Source organism: Elephas maximus, chromosome 8 (genome assembly GCF_024166365.1).
Source record: "Elephas maximus indicus isolate mEleMax1 chromosome 8, mEleMax1 primary haplotype, whole genome shotgun sequence".
NCBI lineage: Eukaryota > Metazoa > Chordata > Mammalia > Proboscidea > Elephantidae > Elephas > Elephas maximus.
In genome coordinates this window covers 116,070,841-116,089,020 of record NC_064826.1, presented here as the reverse complement: position 1 = coordinate 116,089,020, position 18,180 = coordinate 116,070,841, and the positions used below count along the sequence as shown (strand labels likewise).

The 18,180-nt window shown below is 43.2% G+C and overlaps 1 protein-coding gene across 1 annotated transcript in view; it reads left to right on the top strand.

The window, feature by feature from the left end:
• UPP1 (uridine phosphorylase 1) overlaps positions 1 to 17,494 on the top strand; it is a 38,029-nt gene extending 20,535 nt beyond the window's left edge. Inside the window, exons 4-9 of the mRNA XM_049893949.1 lie at positions 1,922 to 2,039; positions 3,393 to 3,551; positions 5,485 to 5,599; positions 14,891 to 15,100; positions 15,376 to 15,522; positions 17,273 to 17,494. Coding sequence (XP_049749906.1) covers positions 1,922 to 2,039; positions 3,393 to 3,551; positions 5,485 to 5,599; positions 14,891 to 15,100; positions 15,376 to 15,522; positions 17,273 to 17,412 — 889 coding nt within the window. The 3' untranslated portion in view covers positions 17,413 to 17,494. The remainder of the gene's footprint in view (positions 1 to 1,921; positions 2,040 to 3,392; positions 3,552 to 5,484; positions 5,600 to 14,890; positions 15,101 to 15,375; positions 15,523 to 17,272) is intronic.
• Positions 17,495 to 18,180: the final 686 nt, after the last annotated feature.

Here is an 18,180-nt window from a genome sequence, read left to right as displayed (position 1 = left end):
GGAAAGAGGGCCTTTGCCTGCCTTTTTGATGAACAATAGTATCAGGTTACAACTCAGGTTCAGGAACACCTAGGATACAATTCAGGACAGCCTCTTCTCAGCTGTGCCGGCAGACAGCCTCTCTGGCCCTTGGCCTCTGCGCTGCTAAGACAAGTATTACAAAGCTCCTTTAGCTCCACTTGTAAGTGCTCAGAGAGGCACCCTACTCCACCAGTTAGCCTCGGCCTGAAGGCACTCAGCTGTAGCTCCATGAGGAGGCAAGCCTATCTCTGCCAAGTGCCTGGAGTCTCCCTACTTCCCCAGCCAGCTTCCTGCCTGAAAGCACTCAGCTTTCTCTCTCCATGGGCCAGGAAGCCCACTGTGCCGTCTCTTGCAGGCCTCTCCTGCAAGTCTCTTCTGCTGCTATTTCTCTGCCACGATTTCTCACTATCTTCAGTGTTACGGCTCTCTCTCTCCCCACCCCCCACCAAGTCTCCTGGTTCCAGAAGCTTCTCAACCCAGGGATGCCAGGTCTAAAGGATGTGCTCTGCTTCTAGCTCTTCTTCCTTGGTGGTGGTGAGATCCTCTCTTTCCTGCCTCTGGATGGCTCTTTTTAAGCCTAGCAGAATGGCAAAATTGACCAATCCCCTTGATGGGCCACAATTAGCCTATTTGCATAGTCCCACCCAGTCATTTGGGTGGGAGCTACAAGACCGTGGAGAAAAAGGCCATATAAAAGTGACCCACCACACTGCACATATGTATTGGGTGCAGGCCACACCTCCAAGGAAACTCCTCTTTCAACTGAACGACTGCTCACATCAGATCACATAATGGAGGATGATTACATAATATCTGTCAAACCATTGACCATCATGACCTTGCCAAGTTGAGAGAAAACCTTAGCCATCATTACAAGCATCATAGCAACACGCAAGCCTCCCCTGACAGACAGGTGGCGGCTGTGCATGTGAAGTGCGTTGGCCGGAAATCGAACCAGGGTCTCCTGCATGCAAGGTGAGAGATGAGGAAATAGATTCTACCACTGAACGGCCAATATCCCCTGATGAAATTTTACTGTACATTTTATTGCCTGATTTTGTTTTATTTGCTTATAAAAATTTTCCCTTTGCCTATCATTGTCAAAGATTAAAACGATCATCCTCTTTTTAAGTAAAACATCAGGCAGAAATCAATTTGGCCTTAATAGCCTTAAAAATGTTAATACTGTTTGGTTCAATTATTCCTACTATAGGCGTTTCCCTCAGGGCAGTCATTACGAATGTAGACACAGGTTTTTATTCAATCATTAATGTATATATTGCTGATAATGATAAAACGATAAATGTCATACATAAGGAAGTTGTTAAACAAATTATACTACATCCTACAGTAACAGAATATCATGCTGCCATGTTAGTGACATGGGGATATGTTCATGTATGTGGGGATAGGACAAGCCTGGGTGAGTATTTCAAACACTGACAGTGCTTGTCTCTGGGTGACAGAATTAGAGGTGATTTTTGTTTTCTTCCTATTTCTGTTCATATTCTTGATGATAAATACATTACTTTTAAAACAGTAAAGTCAAGTTTGTGTCTTGAATGAACTTGATTTGAGTAGTGACTGGGCGATTTAACATTTCGATCTTTGTACTTTTGTGCACTGTTCCAAGTTCTTCCCGAATGCCCGCAGAATAGGTGCCCAGGGAGTCAAGAAGGGGCTAAGACAAAGGAGAAGGGGTAAGAATGGAGACAAGACTAGTGAAGGAGGCACACTGGCCAAGTAGAATTATCTTGTCCCCAGGGTCTAGCAGTGCCTCTGGCCCTACTTTTGTACCTCATGTGTCTCGCCGATGGAGGACATTTCTGGAATGGTTAACGTCGGCCATTGGACACACCAGCTTTCTATAAACTTCTGCTTTTTTTTTGTTTTGCAACAGTGACTGCTCCATTCGACTTTTAAATCCAAACATAGCAACAATGAAAGAAGATGTTTTATACCATTTCAGTCTCAGCACCGGTACCCATGATTTCCCAGCTATGTTTGGAGAAGTGAAGGTAAAAAGCAAGGCTTTTAATGCTAGGAATTTGTCTTAAGATCAACCCCCTGTTTTGTGATACAAGTAGACCTCATTTCAACCTTCAGTTGAGAGATGACAGGTTACAAGTTAATGAAAAGTTATACGTTTATCAACTTTTTGAAAATTGCTGCTTTTGAAGAACTCGTGAGCAAAAGAAAACTATTTTAAGTACTGCCATATTGATTGTGAATTAAATCTATTACAAATTTAACGTATAACTGAAACAATATAAAATAAATTTCCTAGTGCTTCACTTGATAGGATAGAGGAGAGAGAGGTGAAGTGTATTCTAGGGGAGCTAGGGATGTAAGAGTAATTGCATTGTGCCTGTTGCTTGTAATTTATTATGTGTACTGATACACTCTGTTAATTGTCTTTAATGCCTTAATTTTCTGAATCTAGCTTCAAGTCTGTATTTCCTGTAAGGTCTTAAATTCCCCAGCTCTGATTTATCCTAACACACAACTCTCCATCTCTCTAATCCCTGGGGGTTATTACTTCATGACCACTCAGCTTCTGTTTGGGGTGATGTTTTGGAACTGGATATTGGTGATGGTTGTATAATACGGTGAATGTACATGAATGTCACTGAATTGTACACTTAAAAATTGTTTGGCAAATGTTACAGATATTTTACTGCCCCCCCCCCCCCATTTTTTCTTTTAAGTCTAATCCCAGTGAGCAAAGATGGGCTAACATTTAGTGTTAAAAATCAGAACGAATCAGGGACACTAGAATCCATTGGTGTTACGCGGGATCATAACGTAACAATAGAGGCATGTCCCATTAGCCTTTGTCGCCTTTGATTGTACTGGTTTCAAAGTGTGGGCAAATCTCCATGCATGTGCTCTTAATTCTTTAATTCTGATTTCAGCCCATTCATTTTAGCCCGCAATTACTATTATTTGACTCTGAAACACAAAGGTTGAGAAGTGGCAGTTATTACCTCCATTTTGCAGATGGGCTGTCAGGCCCTGGTTGGATGGCTAGTGGCGGGGTAGGACTGGGGTGGAGCCCACACCACTTCATTCAAAATCCAGGCTCTTTTTCTTAGTGATGGAGGGTGGCTGTGCATGCATGGAACCTCGATTTATTTTCTCAAAGAGAAAACGAGAGCCTGGCCTTCCGGTTGAATGCCTTGCACTGCCCAAGCCCCTGTACTGAGCAGTGAGTCCAACAGGCAAAATTCTCAAGCCTGAGTGTGCATTAGAATCACCAGATGGGTCTCTTACACAGTTGGCTAGACCCCTGGAGTGGGGCTGGGGAGCTTGCACTTCTAGCAATTTCCTAGGTGGGCTGCACCTGTGCTGATGAAGTCTCTGTCTGGCAGTTTGTGTGTGTTGGTGGAAGCCCCAGACGCATGAAAGCCTTCTCCAGCTATGTGGCTCAGGAGCTTGGCCTTGAACGACCAGGTGTGGATCACCCCAACATCTGTGCTGGAACTGACCGCTACGCCATGTATAAAGTAGGACCAGTGCTGTGTGTCAGTGTGAGTACCCTTCTCCTCATGGCTGGGCCCAAGATTCGGGCTCTGTAAGCTCCTATGTGCACACACACACACACACACTCACACACACACACACACTCACTCACTCACTCTCTCTCCCTCTTTTTCTCTCTCCAGTAGGGAAGAGCCATCCATCCCATCACACCTGTTCATTGTATCAGGTTGGGGGAAAGGTGAGCTAGCTGCTGGAATGCAAAGATAAATGAGACACAGGCTCTTTGCCTTTGGGGCTCAGTCTCCAGGAGAGACAAACATAGCAAATACACACAATGGTCTACACAGTGTGAGGGCTGTGGATGCAGGGAAAGGGCCTGCACAGGGCTTAGGGACCCTACTTGGACCCTGCAGAAGAGCCTCCCCCAGGCGTCAGGCCTTCCAATTCCTTCTGCCCCTCACAGCGAATTATTTCATACAGTTTTGATTTAGCAACGAGTGAGGACAGCAGTCTCTAGTATTTTAGCAAAGAAATCTTACTCTCTAATTTTGATTTCCACCATAAACGTATCAGTGATGTGCTACACAAAGTGAAGAAAGATTTCCCACCTATTGAGATGTGTATCCCTGTCTCTCTCTTCTTCAGAAGCTTCTATCAGTCAATATCAGCTATCTGGAATACATTAGTGAGCCAGGACATTTGGTGACAGATAATCCATGTAAGCATTTCCAAAGTGCGAGACATGGTGGCAAACACATTCTCCAACCCGCACAACTCTACTTACATACACAAGAGAAGTGCCATAAATAGCACCTGGAAGGTGGAGACAAGGATCCAGGGAGGGACTTGGTGGACGGTGTGGGGCTGAGAAGGCCTTTAGAGAAGGGTGGGAGGAGGGTGGGCTGGGGAGACTCGGGAGGGGCTGGCACAGCAGTTCAGCACCAGGAAGGCACTAGATGAGCTGAGGGACCAGCAGGTGACTTAGTTTGGCTGCAGAACAGAGTATGGGGAGAAAAGTTGTAGCAGATGGGGGGAACATGAGGGCATGGGGTGGGCATTTGTGCAGGGCTTTCAACACCAGAAGGAGCCCTGGTGGTGCAGTGGTTAAGTGCTCAGCTGTTATCTGGAAGGTAGGCAGTTTGAACCCATCGGCCTCTCCGTGGGAGAAAGATGGTGGCAGTTGGGTTTTGTAAAACTTACCCACCCACTGCCGTTGAGTTGATTCAGACCCTTAGCAACCCCATAGGATGTCCAAGGCTGTAAATCTCTGTGGAAGCAGACGGCTACATCTTTCTCTCACAGAGCTGCTGGTGGTTTCAAACCACTAACCCTTCAGTTAGCAGTCCAGCTCTCCAACCATGATACCACCAGGGCTTCTTCTGTAAAGTCAGCCTTGGAAACCCTATGGGGCAGTTCTACTCTGTCTTGCACGGTCTCTATGAGAGGAATTCCACTGACCGCAACTTTTAAACACCAGAAGGAGTTTGTTACATTGTAAAATTGCTTCCTTGCTGTACTTTAATCTTCTTGGCTGCTTACCATCTCACAGGCTGTGTGGATCTAGGGGATAATATATAACAGCTCTGTGTAAACTTTTCAGTCTCCTAAAGTGTTAATAAGTTTTTAAATTTACATTTCAAAGTCCATCTTCCATTTCTAGGGTGATGGGCATAATTAGACTGAAATACACCACCTAAGGCATTCCTGGGTGGGGCTCAGCTGCTAACTGAATGGTTGGAGGTTGGAGTCCACCCAGAGGCACCCTGGAAGAAAGGACTGGCAATTTACTTCCCCAAAACTAGCCATTGAAAATCCAATGGAGCATAGTTCTACTCTTGACACACATGGGGTTGCCATGAGTTGGAATCGTAGTTGGAATTGTCTCGACTGCAACCGGTGTACACCACATGAAAAGCCAATGAGGACACGCACAAAGGCAAGATCTAAGTGTAACAACACTTCCTGTCTCCTTCGTTTTAGCATGGCATGGGCATCCCTTCCATTGCGATCATGCTACATGAGCTCATCAAGCTGCTGTACCACGCCGGGTGCTGCAACGTCACCATCATCCGTATCGGCACTTCTGGCGGCATAGGTAAGGTCTGCAGAGCATTCTCTTCCCCTGGCAGAGCCCAGAATGGAGAAGGACGGCTCCCAGCAGGAGGGGACCCTCCCTTCAGCAACTCCAATGTGCTGTGGAATTTAGCACAGTGTTTCTGCCTTGGCTTTGTTTCAGAAAGCTTACTGACAGGAAGCACGAAAAGAAGCTGGTTTTTGTTTTTTTTTTTTGTTGTCCAACCCTTTTCCCACCCTGGGCCCCAGGACTGGGAATAGAAAGGTGCTAGGCCTTGAACCTCTGGAAACTCCCATTTTGGGTTATACACTTTTTTTTTTAATGTTATTGTGTTTTTGGTGAAAGTTTAAACGGTAAATTAGGTTCCCATTTAACAATTTCTATATATGTTGTTCAGTGACATTGGTTATATTTTCCACATTGTGTCAACGTTCTCATTGTTTCCGTTCCCATGAAGCTAGCTCCCCTCCCACCCACCCTTCTAACCTTTGCTTTAGGGTAAACGTTGACTGTTGGTCTCATAGTTTTTTTTTTTTTAAAGGAGCACAGGTGATATTTTTTATGAGCCATTTTGTTATTTAGCTGAAAGGTGACTTCCGGGAGTGGTTTCAGTTCAAAGTTTAAAGAGTATCTCAGGGCAATAGTCTCGGGGGTTCTTCTAGTCTCAACTGGTCCAGTAAGCCTGGCCTCTTCTAAGAATTTGGGTTTTGTTCTATAATTTCCCCCCATTCTATCTGGGACCATTTGTTGTGTCTCTGGTCAGAACAGCCCTTAGTGGTACCCTCTAGATCTTCTGGCCTCAGGATAGCTGAGGTTGTGGTTCGTCCCGTAGACTAGTTTTCTTCTTTTAGTCCTTTTCTTCTTTCTCTTTTGCGCCTGACAAGTAGAAACCAACAGTTGTATCTTACGTGGCTGCTCACAAGCTTTTAGGAAGACCCCAGGGACTACTTACTAGACTAGAATGTAGAACATAAACTTTATGGACTCGATTGTGCCAATTGACCGAGTCGTCTTACGAGACTGTGGTACTAAGCCTTCAAATTCAGTGAATCAGTCCTGTGAGGTATTTGGTTATATCTGTGAAGTATCTGTGACTGTGCCCCCTACGTGCTTTATTATATATATAAATATATGTGCAGCCATACAAATATGTATAGACATGTGCCTACAGATACACCTATACATGCGCAGGTATATATATACATATGCTTTCCTATACACATATATGCATACAAATCTACTGATGTAACCACTCACTTACTTTTTGGTTGTTACTGCTGTTGTTGCAGAATTGTATATGTTATAGCATTTATTAGTCTCATCATTGACTTTGGTCAAGTTCTGCACACTTCACCCACATTCGATATTGCTTCTCCCATCATCAAAAATAACAAGCTTCTACTGTCTAGAGAGCGACTCCCCCTCCCTCCCTTCCCATCTTTGGTAACTACCAAAGAACTGTTTTTGTCTTTTGATAAAAGTGAAATCATACACCATTTGTCCTTTTGCACTTTTTTCACTCAGGGTAATGTCTTCGAGATTCATCCATGATATGTTTTGTGAACTTAGCGTTATTCTTTATAGCTGCTTCGTATTCCATTGTATATATACCACATTGTGTTTATCTATTCAGCTGTTGAGGGACATTTAGGTTGATTCCATCTTTTTCCTATTGTGAATAATGCTACAATGAACATAGTTGTGCATTTGTCTATTCGTATTACTGCTGTTAGATGTCTAGGGTATATACCTAGGAGTGGAATTGTAGGATCATAAGGTATTTCAATTTCTGGCTTTTTCAGAAAGCATCATAATAGTTTCCATAGTAAGTAGTTGTACCATTTTATAGTTCCAGCAGCAGTTGGTAAAACTTGCAATCTCCTCACAACCTCATCAGCATTTGTTGTTTTCTGATCAGTGACATTTTTGGAGGGGTGAGATGGTATCTCATTGTAGTTTTGATTTGCATCTCTCTATTGGCTGATGTGATGGTTGGCTGCTTGAATGTTTGTTTTATAAATCTTGGAGCCCTGTCTTTGGGTACATAGATATTTATTATTGTTATGTCTTCTTGGTGAATTGATCCTTTAATCATTATGTAATGTTTTTCTTTGTGTCTTATAATGAATTTTGACTTAAAGTCTATATTGTGAAATATTAATATTGCCACTCTCACTCTCCTTTGGTTACTTTTTGCTTGGTATATTTTTTTCCATCCTTTGTTTTTTATACTGTTTTTGTCTTTGTACCTAAGGTGTGTCTCTTGTAGACAACATATTGATGGATCATGATTTTTATCCATTCTGCCACTTTCTGCCTCTTGACTGGTGCATTTAAGGCATTTATATTCAGTGTGATTATCGATAGTTATGTATTTACTGTGCCATTTTGTTAACACTTTTTGTAGCATTAATGGTTTCTTCGTTCTTTATTTCTGTGTTGAATTCTTTTTGTATATGGATTTCCTTTTCATTTCATTCGTTATTGTTGCTTTTGTGTTTTCTGAGTCTTTTTGATTTTCTTCTTGTTTTGGTGAGTAGATTTATTACTTTTATTTGTGATTAGCCTCAAGTTTTACATTTAATATCCTATACTTAAAACAGTCTGTTGTATCTTAAGATCACCTTGACTTCGCCATAAGGAAGTTCTATAACTAAATCGTTCATTCCCCCTTTTGTTTTGAAGCTGTCATTGTTTACATCTTTATATCTCTTGTTTTCTTTAATCAGTTTTGTATCTTTATTTTACTTTTGTGAAGTTTTTACCTGGCTTGGTATCTGAGTGATGCTGTCTTTATCTCAGGTTGTTGTCTAATGTAGTTAGTTTTCTATCCGAAGAATTCTCTTTTATATTTCTTGTAGGGCTAGTCCGGTGGTTACAAATTCCCTTAATATCTGCTTATCTGGGAATGTCCAAATTTCACCTTCATTTGTGAAAGACAATTTTGCTGGATATGTGATTCTTGGAGCCCTGGTGGCACAGTGGTTGAGAGCTCAACTGCTAATCAAAATATCAACAGTTCAAATCACCCAGCAGCTCCTTGGAAACCCTGTGGGGGAGTTCTACTCTGTCCTATAGGGTCTCTATGAGTTGGAATCTACTTGACAGTGGCGAGTTTTGGCAGTTCTTTCAGGCCTTTGTATATGTCATCCCCTTGCTTTCAGAATTCTTTGTCTTTGGTTCTGGGAAGTTTCATTATGATATGTCTTGGTGAAATTCTTTTTGTGTCTATCCTGCATGGGCTTTATTGAGCTTCTTGGATGAAAATCTTATCTTTCATGATATTTGGGAAGCTTTCTGTCATTGTGTCTTCAAAAATTCTGTACTCTTTTCTCTCTCCCCTCTCTTGGGCTCCTCATGCATATATTTTCCTCTTGATGATGCCCAACATAATCCTTAGGCTGTCTTCATTTTTCTTCAATATTTTTTCTACTTATTCCTCAAACAAATTAGTATCAAAGGATTTGTCCTTTATTTCACGGGTTCTTTCTTCCATTGATTTAATTCTACTTCTCTCCCCTTCCATTGAGCTGTATATTCCTGATATTATTAAACTTCTGAATTTCTGGTTGTTTTTGTACGGTTTCTATTTCTCTATTGAGTTTGTCATTTTGTTCTTGCATTGTTTTCAAGAATTCTTCCAGTTTTTTTCTTTTTCCTGTGTTTCCTTAATCTCTCTGAGGAGCCTAAATATTAATCTTTTGAATTCTTTGTCAAGTAGTTCTATTATCAGTTTTTCCTCAGAAAGGTTTTCCATCCTTTCTTTTGTTCATTTGCTTGAGCCATTGTATATTTTTTTTCTGTGATTTATAATTGACTGCTGTCTTTGAGGCATTAAGGTTATATTTTATTTGTTTATATATTTCTTTATTGATTGTATGTTTACTTGTCTCTTTTGTATTGTTTTGCTTATCTTTGATGTATTTGGAGCTTAGCTTCTTCCCTTTCTCTTTACATTGTCTGCTTTCCTTTGTAGTGTTTTAATTCATGTGGTTTTGTAGTATTGCTCTGTATATGACTATGATGCTGCTGGTTGGTTGGTCTATGTATGGGTTTGGTTCTGCCTGTTGGCGAGGTATGCTCTCTTCTGACTGATGTATGACTTCTCTTAGAGGATTGTGTGGTGATGCGTGGACAAGTTCTCTCCCCAGTGTGAGGCACCAGATTTTGGGTGGTCTGGATCCTTTCACAGCTCTTGAGGAATAATGCATTCTTTCTGCATTAGCATGAGCAGTTAAGGCGACCCCTGAAGTACAGGATGGGTTGCAGGGAGAAAGAATGGGCCAGATGGGGTGTGAAGTCCTGCTCAACTTGTAGGGGTTTTGCAGGGCAGGCAGTGGAGTTCCTCTTGGCCAGGAGGGACTAGAGGAAAGCAAAGACCTGATTGACCAGGGAGGAGCTGGTAGGGCAAGGTGCCGAATCCAGCTCAGCCAGGAGGAGTCTGTGGGCAGGAGAGGGAGGGGGCAGAAGCCTGCCCCTCTGAGATGGGGGGAGGGGTGAAGTAGAGCCTGCCCCAGTTTGCACCTGTGGCCTGTGCCTCAGGAAGAGGAGGTGGGGCAGAGTGAGTGCTGTGCACTTTAGCACAGATGGCCTATGCCTCACTGAGTGGAGGGGAGTGAGAGGAAGTCTGCAGGAACAGAAGGGGGTGACAGTTTGCACAGGGTTCGTTCTGGGAGGGGGGATTCTAGTTGTTACTCTGCATGTTGACTTTTTGCTGGATGTCGCCTCATCTAATGGCCAGGTGCCTCCACTGACAAGCAGTCCCTGCACTAATTCCTAGCTCCCCACCTTCTTGAACTTGGAAGAGGTATTGGAGCTCACACCCACCTTTCTGTACTGCCCCTTTACTCCTCCACAAATGTGTACTCTCTGTCTATTCCGTCTCTTATCCTTAGGCTCCCGTTCCATTTTGCCTTACTTTGCTCTAAGAGCACTTTCCTGTGCTTTTCTGGCTTAGAAACTCCATCACTCCCATGCTGCACCCTCTCAGTGGTGCCCTGTTCTAGGATGCATCCTGTTCACCTAGTCATTTCTTTCCAGGGATGTTTACACAGAATCTCTGCTGTGTTCTCCTTGAGGTTGCTTTCCTGGGTTCCTCCCTCTGAATTGTTGCTTGATGCTGTCCCAAGATAGCTATGCTGCACTGTGAGGGCTGGCAGGGCAAGACCAATCCATGTATCTCTGTGTTTCCTCTGGTCTCCTTCCATCTCTCTTTCCAGTCAGTGCTCAGTCTGTTTCTTCAACTCTGCATTTGATGTTCTGGGATCTGAGATCATTATTTGTGTCAGTTTTACTTAGCTTTTCAAGTCTTTGTTCTTGGGGGTATTATGGTACATCTGTCTGAGCCGCCAGCCTAACTGGAACTCTCCCTGGGTTACACACTTTGATTTCTTGTTTATTTGAGTCTTTATTCTTTTTTAACCCCCCTTTCTCCTCTACTTTTCTCCTTTCCTTTGCTCATGTTCCCTCCACCCTATTCCTTCAAGGATTTGAAGTATTTTAAGAGAAACCTACTGGAAAATAAAAGGGTGAGGTGGTGGGGTGGGGGAGATGTGGAATACAAAATTAAAATAAGTGACCTTAAATAAATTGGCCAAAATGTCCCCAGTCTTGCGCATGTTTCGTTTTTGATTTCATGTTTTTAAAGCCACAAAGATGGCAAAGAAAAAGTAGGATGCAGGTAGAAATTAAAACGTTAAGAATTGTGTTAATTGTAAGCAAAATTCTGTCAGTCAAGTTTGTTTTAAATAAGTTGTTCTACTCTTTTAGGTATCAACTTTATGCCAGTCTTTCTGCTAGGAAGTGGGTTCTAGCAATTCTGGCCTCTCCAGGGAGCTCAGAGCCTAGTGGAAGGAGTCTGTGTTATCTACAGAGCAGTTTTAGCCTTGCTGTTGTTGGCCTGGCCTGTTCTTGACTGTCTAGGCATGATCTCTTCTAGATTCATGACAATTCTACAATTTAGAATTTCTGACTACAGAAGGGGAAAAAAGAGGTCTTGCTGTTGCTTTAGACCCCACATTATCTCATTTTTTTCTTTTCATCATATAGAAAGATTGGCATATAAAATCTATGTTTATATGATATTTTTCAATGTTTAGAGAAATCATTCCTCATGCAAACATAGCTGTAAAATAGGCAGTGGTGTCAGAGTTCCTCATCTAACTTCACGAGGGAGGAGGAGAGAGAATCACCATCATCATCAGTCCAAAGCTGATTCTTATGGGGTAGAAGTCAGACATACCTCCACTCTCCAACCTTTTTACTAATTCTGACACCAGCCATCCTTCCCGTGACACTCTACTTCTCTTCTGGGTTCCATAATTCATTGTGATGGCCACACAGATCTCACAGGCCATACTCAATGATTATGTTGTTTTTTAGGGAAGTAACAGTTTACAATTCAGGATCAGCATCAACTTGGAAGTAGCAGGAACAACTCAGGATACAGTTCTTCAATCAGGACAGCTTACCTAGCTCTCAGCCTTTGGACCTTGTTGTTGGCCTGGTCTCTGCTCTGTTCAGGCAAGTGTTACAAAGCTCTTTAGTTGTGCTGATAAGTGCCTGGATGCACCCCACTCTTCCAGGAAGCTTCCTGCCCGAAGGCTCAGCTCTCTTGTTCCATAGGTCAGTAAGCCTAGCCTGACACCACTGCTGTCTTGTGCTGTCTTCAGTTCGACAGCTCTTTCTGTCTCTTGGGTCTAGGGGCTTCTCAATGCAGGGACCCTGGGTCCAAAGGATACACTCCAGTCCTGGCTCTTCTTCTGGATGATAGTGAGGTCTCCTTCCAACCTCTGGGGCTGGCTCCTTTTAAGCCTACTGGGATGGTAAAACTGATCAATCCCCTACTAGGGTTCCATGCACCTTATTTGCATGGTCCTACCCAATCATGTTTTGGGAGTTACAAGACCATGGCTAGAAAGGCCACGTAATAACAACTCACTGCACCACAACAGCAGTGACTAGGAGCTCTCTCAGTCACTCATATGTAGTTTCTGACCAGGCACTCACAACTGTGCACATCATACCAGCTTCTGCCAACAACTCTAGCAAATGATTCTTGAGTTCTTATTTTGGAGGGATTTTTGTTGTGTGGTGCCTGGGGTCTTAAAAGCTTGCCAAGAGGCCATCTAAGGACAACAATTTGCCTGTATTCACCTGAAGCAAGAGAGGAGGAAGGAGAGTCAGTAATAGGAGGAGAAAATGGAATGTGTGGCTAATTGCCTCCATGAAAAATGGCTCCCTTGGCCAGGAGACCAGAACTGGATGGCGCCTAGCTACCATTACTGATCATGTTGATCAAAGATTCTATGTAAGAGTCCTGATCAAAGGAGGGAAGATACAGAACAAAATTTCAAAATCTTGTGGAATCCAAATTTTCCAGAGTCATGGAGGCTAGATGAATCCCCAAAGCTATTGCCCTAAAGTAATCTTTAATCCTAAAACCAAAAATATCCCCTGAGGTCTTTTTAAAACCAAATAATAGTTTAGCTTAACTAGTTAAGAATACCTACCTTGAACATTGTGCTCTTTTCAGATCTTATCTATGTTGTATCAAATTGACAACAGCAACTCTAAAGGTTAGATAGGAAGCTTAGGGGGCAGTGAGTTTATGTTAACGGAGGAGGAACAACTCACAAAAGGAGGGGGAGAATGAGTGCACAACTTAAAGAATGTAATCAGTGACACAGAACTGTACATGTAGAAATTGTTGAATTGGTGTGTGTTCTGCTGTGTATAGTCTCAACAACAACAAAAGTAAAATAAATCATTTTTAAAAATCGAGCAGAATGAATTCTGGAGGTGGTAGTGTTGATTTGAATCTTCCTAAATTGTCCAATATAAATGGACAGAACAACTAAATAGCAAATCTCCAAACCCCTGGACAACATTGCTGACAGAACATGACATTGTATCCCCACAAATCCCAACATATGAGTGGTGAGGCCAAATAGCTACATGGTTTACATAGGAGGAAGCACAGGGCAGCTCTGGGCGTCTGTGAGGCCTGAGAACAGAAGAATCCCACAGTAGCCAACAGGGCCTCCTAGCAGGCTATAGAGGCAACAGTTTGAGAACAGCAGCTGAAGCGGGGAGGAACTTTTGTGCATCTCAGTTTGAGGGTGGCTACACGGGCTACACCATGTTTTGAAGGGATTTGAATCTGCTAAAATTCAAAAAACCAGTTGTCGTCAAATTGACTCCAACTCATGGTGACGACATGTGTGTCAGAGTAGAACTGTGGTCAGTATGGTTTTCAGTGGCTGATTTTTGGAAAGTAGACCACCAGGCCTTTTTTCTGAGGTGCATCTGGGTGGATTCCAACCTCCAACCTTTTGGTTAGCAGCCCAGAGCATTAACTGTTTGTACTACCCAGGGACAGCTTGAACCTTCTTGACCCTATGAATTTCTGAAAGCAATCAGCTGACACTCTCTTCCAAGGCAAACCTGAAACTTGGGAGTAACTGCTGAGAGTAGAATCTCCTTTGAGCAGAACAAGGACCAGAGCATGAAAAGGAAGAGAAGGTCCAGATAAACATATATGGGGAAGCAGAACAGAGCCAGAAGAACTGAGCACTTGGCCACATTTTTTAGTGTTTCATGAAAACAACTGACACAAGGGAGCTCTAGAAAAGCTGTCCTGACCTACTCCTTGTTCCTGCATGTTTAGGAAATTGATTTCATACTAAATAAGTATCAGGAAAGGATCATGGTCAAATCTCGTATAAAGTTATTATAAGAAAAAGAATAAGGAGCAGAATAATGTCTCACAAACATACTTCAGAAAGGTATGCCCAGAAAACAGATGCAAACTGGAACCCAATATTACATAAATCAGAGGAAAACCAGGCTGGGCAGGAGTGGGAAATGGTTGACGCTGAATTTGGGGGTAGGGTTCACTATACTATTCTTGTCTACTTTTATATTTGCTTGAAATCTTAAATAATAATAATTATACAAATAACACAAAAAAGAGATCAAGTAAACAAATGATGGTGACTTGTATGGTGGAGTACCAGCAACAATTAAAAATGATGACTGGAAAGACACAAAAACATTTAATAAAGCAAAGTGAGGTTCCTGGATGTTTTTATTTTCTTCTTTGTGCTTTTCCCTTCCATATTTCCGACAATGATTATGTCTTACTTATATTTATAAATAAGAAAAAATACTTCAATGGGGAAAATGGGTCATTAAATATTTCCTTTTAGAGCCATGCTAAATGTGTCTGGTATTTTAGTTTGTAGATCTCCCCTGATCCCGCTGTGGCCTCAGGTACACCCTGATGGCCACAATGCCTGCCTCTTGCTTCAGGTCTGGAGCCCGGCTCTGTGGTCATCACCCAACAAGCAGTGGATGCCTGCTTCAAGCCCGAGTTTGAGCAGATTGTCCTGGGGAAGCGGGTTGTTCGGAGCACACAGCTCGATGACCAGCTAGCACAGGAGTTGATGCGGTGTTCCAAAGAGCTGGACGAGTTCCCTACAGTTGTGGGGAACACCATGTGCACCTTGGATTTCTATGAAGGTGAGATGGTTGGAGGAGTGTTTAAGGAGGCACTGCTCATCCAGGGCGCCTTCACCAATCCTCCCAATCATGGGTTGGCCTTCCTGCTTTGGTGTTTCCATATTGTGCTCCTGCCTTCAGTCGTGATGGTTGGTCTTAAGTTTGCTCACAAGTTGACAGGGACTGGATGGACCTCGTCTGCCTCTGCCCAGAGTGTGGCATGAGGTAGGCACTCCTGTCATGTGTGTGCTCAAGGTGCCCAGATCACAAGTTCCGTGTCTTTATGTGCACTGCAGGGCAAGGCCGCCTGGACGGTGCTGTCTGCACCTACACAGAAAAGGACAAGCAGGAGTACTTGAGGGCAGCCTATGCTGCCGGCATCCGGAACATTGAGATGGAATCCTCAGTCTTTGCAGCCATGTGTGGTGCTTGTGGCCTCCAAGGTAGGCAGGCATTTTATTGGCTTCAGACCTCCATCCTCTTCTCTTTGTCTCCACTGTGCTGACTCCAGTCTGGGTGTTGTTCTTCACCAGTGTGATTGCCAAGGCCTCCCTTCTGGGCCTCCCACACCCATTTTCTGACTTCTGCCCTACAACCCCTCAGGTCATGTGTCTTAGGAGACTAGAAGTCCAAATTCAGGGCATCAGCTCTAGGGAGAGGCTCTCTTTCTGTCATTTCTAGGGGGCAATGTCTTTCAGTTTGTGTACACCCAGCATTCCTTGATTTCTTGGCTATCTCTGTGTGGCATGTATTGTTACCTCCATTTGTGCTTTCTTCTTTGTGCCTAATTTGCTCTTTTTATATGGCAAAAGTGAGTAGGTTTAAGACACACCCTATACTGATAGGACCTCATTAAATAACAGAGAAACCTATTCCACAAATATAGAATTAGGATTCCAACACATATTTTTGAGGACACAATTCAGTCTATAATATCACGTTTCTGAAGGAGGTAGGGTTACAACACCCCCGTGCTCAAACATCCTGTGGTTATTGTGAAACGATAAAATGCAGGATTCTCAGCATCTCTGCAATGACTGTCCACACCACTGAGTGGAATAAGGAAAGATTGCAGAAAAATCCACCTCAGCTCAGATTAGGCTTTCCTACAAAGAGAGATTGCCACCAACCCTCCAATGAGCTTGGCTTTCAGATTTCTTTGGATTTCTGAATTGTCGTTTGTTGTTCCCCCAAGTTCCTATTCCTCCTTCAAAGTTCAACTCTGCCTTCCATATAAACCTTGGCCCAAATTTGCCTTTCTTAAGTTGGGAAGGGCAGCCTTGAGTTGGTCCTGGAATATGCTTGGTTAATTTCATTTGGAGGCCTGTAGCATTCTCATTTAAATAGCTCATTTTCTAATGAGATGGTTCTGAAGTAGAATTCTTCAGGCGGCAGCTTGCCTCACCCTGCTGACTCGCCTGGGCGCATTGCCTCCTCTGTGGCCCCTTCCTCCAATCCCTTGGCCAATCTCAGCACCAGTAATAATGCTGCCTCTGACGGGAAACTAAAATAATGGTGGACTTAATATTCCTCAGTTTGACTAAATGCTAGACAGGCTTCTTCCTGTCTCAAGGGAGGCTCCGGATCTCCCTCTCTCCATGGGCCTTCCAGAATCAGTTGGAACAAGTAGATCTACCCTTCACCGTAAACTCAGGACATAACTCCATTTGACCAACATACCCCATGGCTTAACCTTTTCTTAAGAACCTTTACTATTGTTGCTATCTGTTGTCATCGGGTTGATTCTGACTTCATAGTGATCCAGTAGGACAGAGTAGAACTGCCCTATGGGATTTCCAAGGCTATAATCTTTACAGAAGCAGACTGCCACATCTTTCTCCTGTGGAGTGACTAGGTGGTGGGTTCGAACCACTGATCTTTCAGTTAGCAGCTGAGTGCTTAACCACTGCAAGGGGAGAATAAGAATAATAGGGCAGCATGGTGGAAGAGAGGAAAGAGACTTCCAAATGCCTGGGACCCAGTGCCTTTCCTTACTCTGTATCTTCCAACACTGCCTTGTATATCATTGTCTGATGTTAGAACTTTGTCAGTGTCTGAACTGTCTGCCTGCTTTCCTGAGGGGAAAAGTGGGTGCTGCTCCACAATGTTAGCTGTTACTTGATTACCCTCTCAGTGAGCTAAGTTAGAAGTCCACATGTCTTTGACCCGATGTGGTCCTCTCTCCTGGTGCAGCGGCCGTGGTGTGTGTCACCCTCCTCAACCGACTGGATGGAGACCAGATCAACAGCCCACATGAGGTGCTCATGGAGTACCAGCAGCGGCCACAGAGGCTAGTGGGCTATTTCATAAAGAAATGCCTCACGAAAGCCTGATGTCCTCGCCCACCTGATTCTCTGAAGACCAGCTGCTGTGCTAATAAAATAAGTGTCCAGAATTTCCTTTTGTATGACTTTGAGCACATTTTATGTATAAGAATTTGATTGCATTTCGGAGGCAAGGAATCGTGGTTTGACTACAGTTAAGCTTCATTAGAGTATTTTCAACTGCGTTAGCATGATCTAGGTTTTCTTCAAGAACATCCCTCTGAATAGTTGAAATAGTCCTAGGGAAACTTTTTAGACCTTAAATTCTTGTCAGATTTAATGTCAGAAAATAAGAAATCTACTAATATTGTCAGAAAATGTATTTCCTGACAATATATACATTTTTAAGAATCTCAATACCACTTATAATGAGACACTATGGAAAACCAAAGGAGCAGATATCAGGAGTTTAAAAAATAAATGCATACATAACTATGTATATATAGTTTCCAAATTACAGTCAGCTAAATTTGTGGAAACTTCTGCATCACTGTTACACTATGGTAGTTATCCCATCCATTCTCCATACTGCTAGTACTGGACTGGGCTTGATCGAAATCGCTGTGGGTTAGATAATACAATTCTGGGTCCAGTATAGGCCCCCGCCTCGCTGGTCTCTGATCCACCCCTGGCCTCCACAGACAATGCAGGCTGCACTCCAGTTTCCATATTCTTTTGCTTCCATTTGGGTTTAGCCATTGGGAGGTCCTGCCCAGGAAATGAGAGTGGGATGCAGGGGGAATCCAGGTGGTCCACTCTTGGTCTTGGTGATGTCTC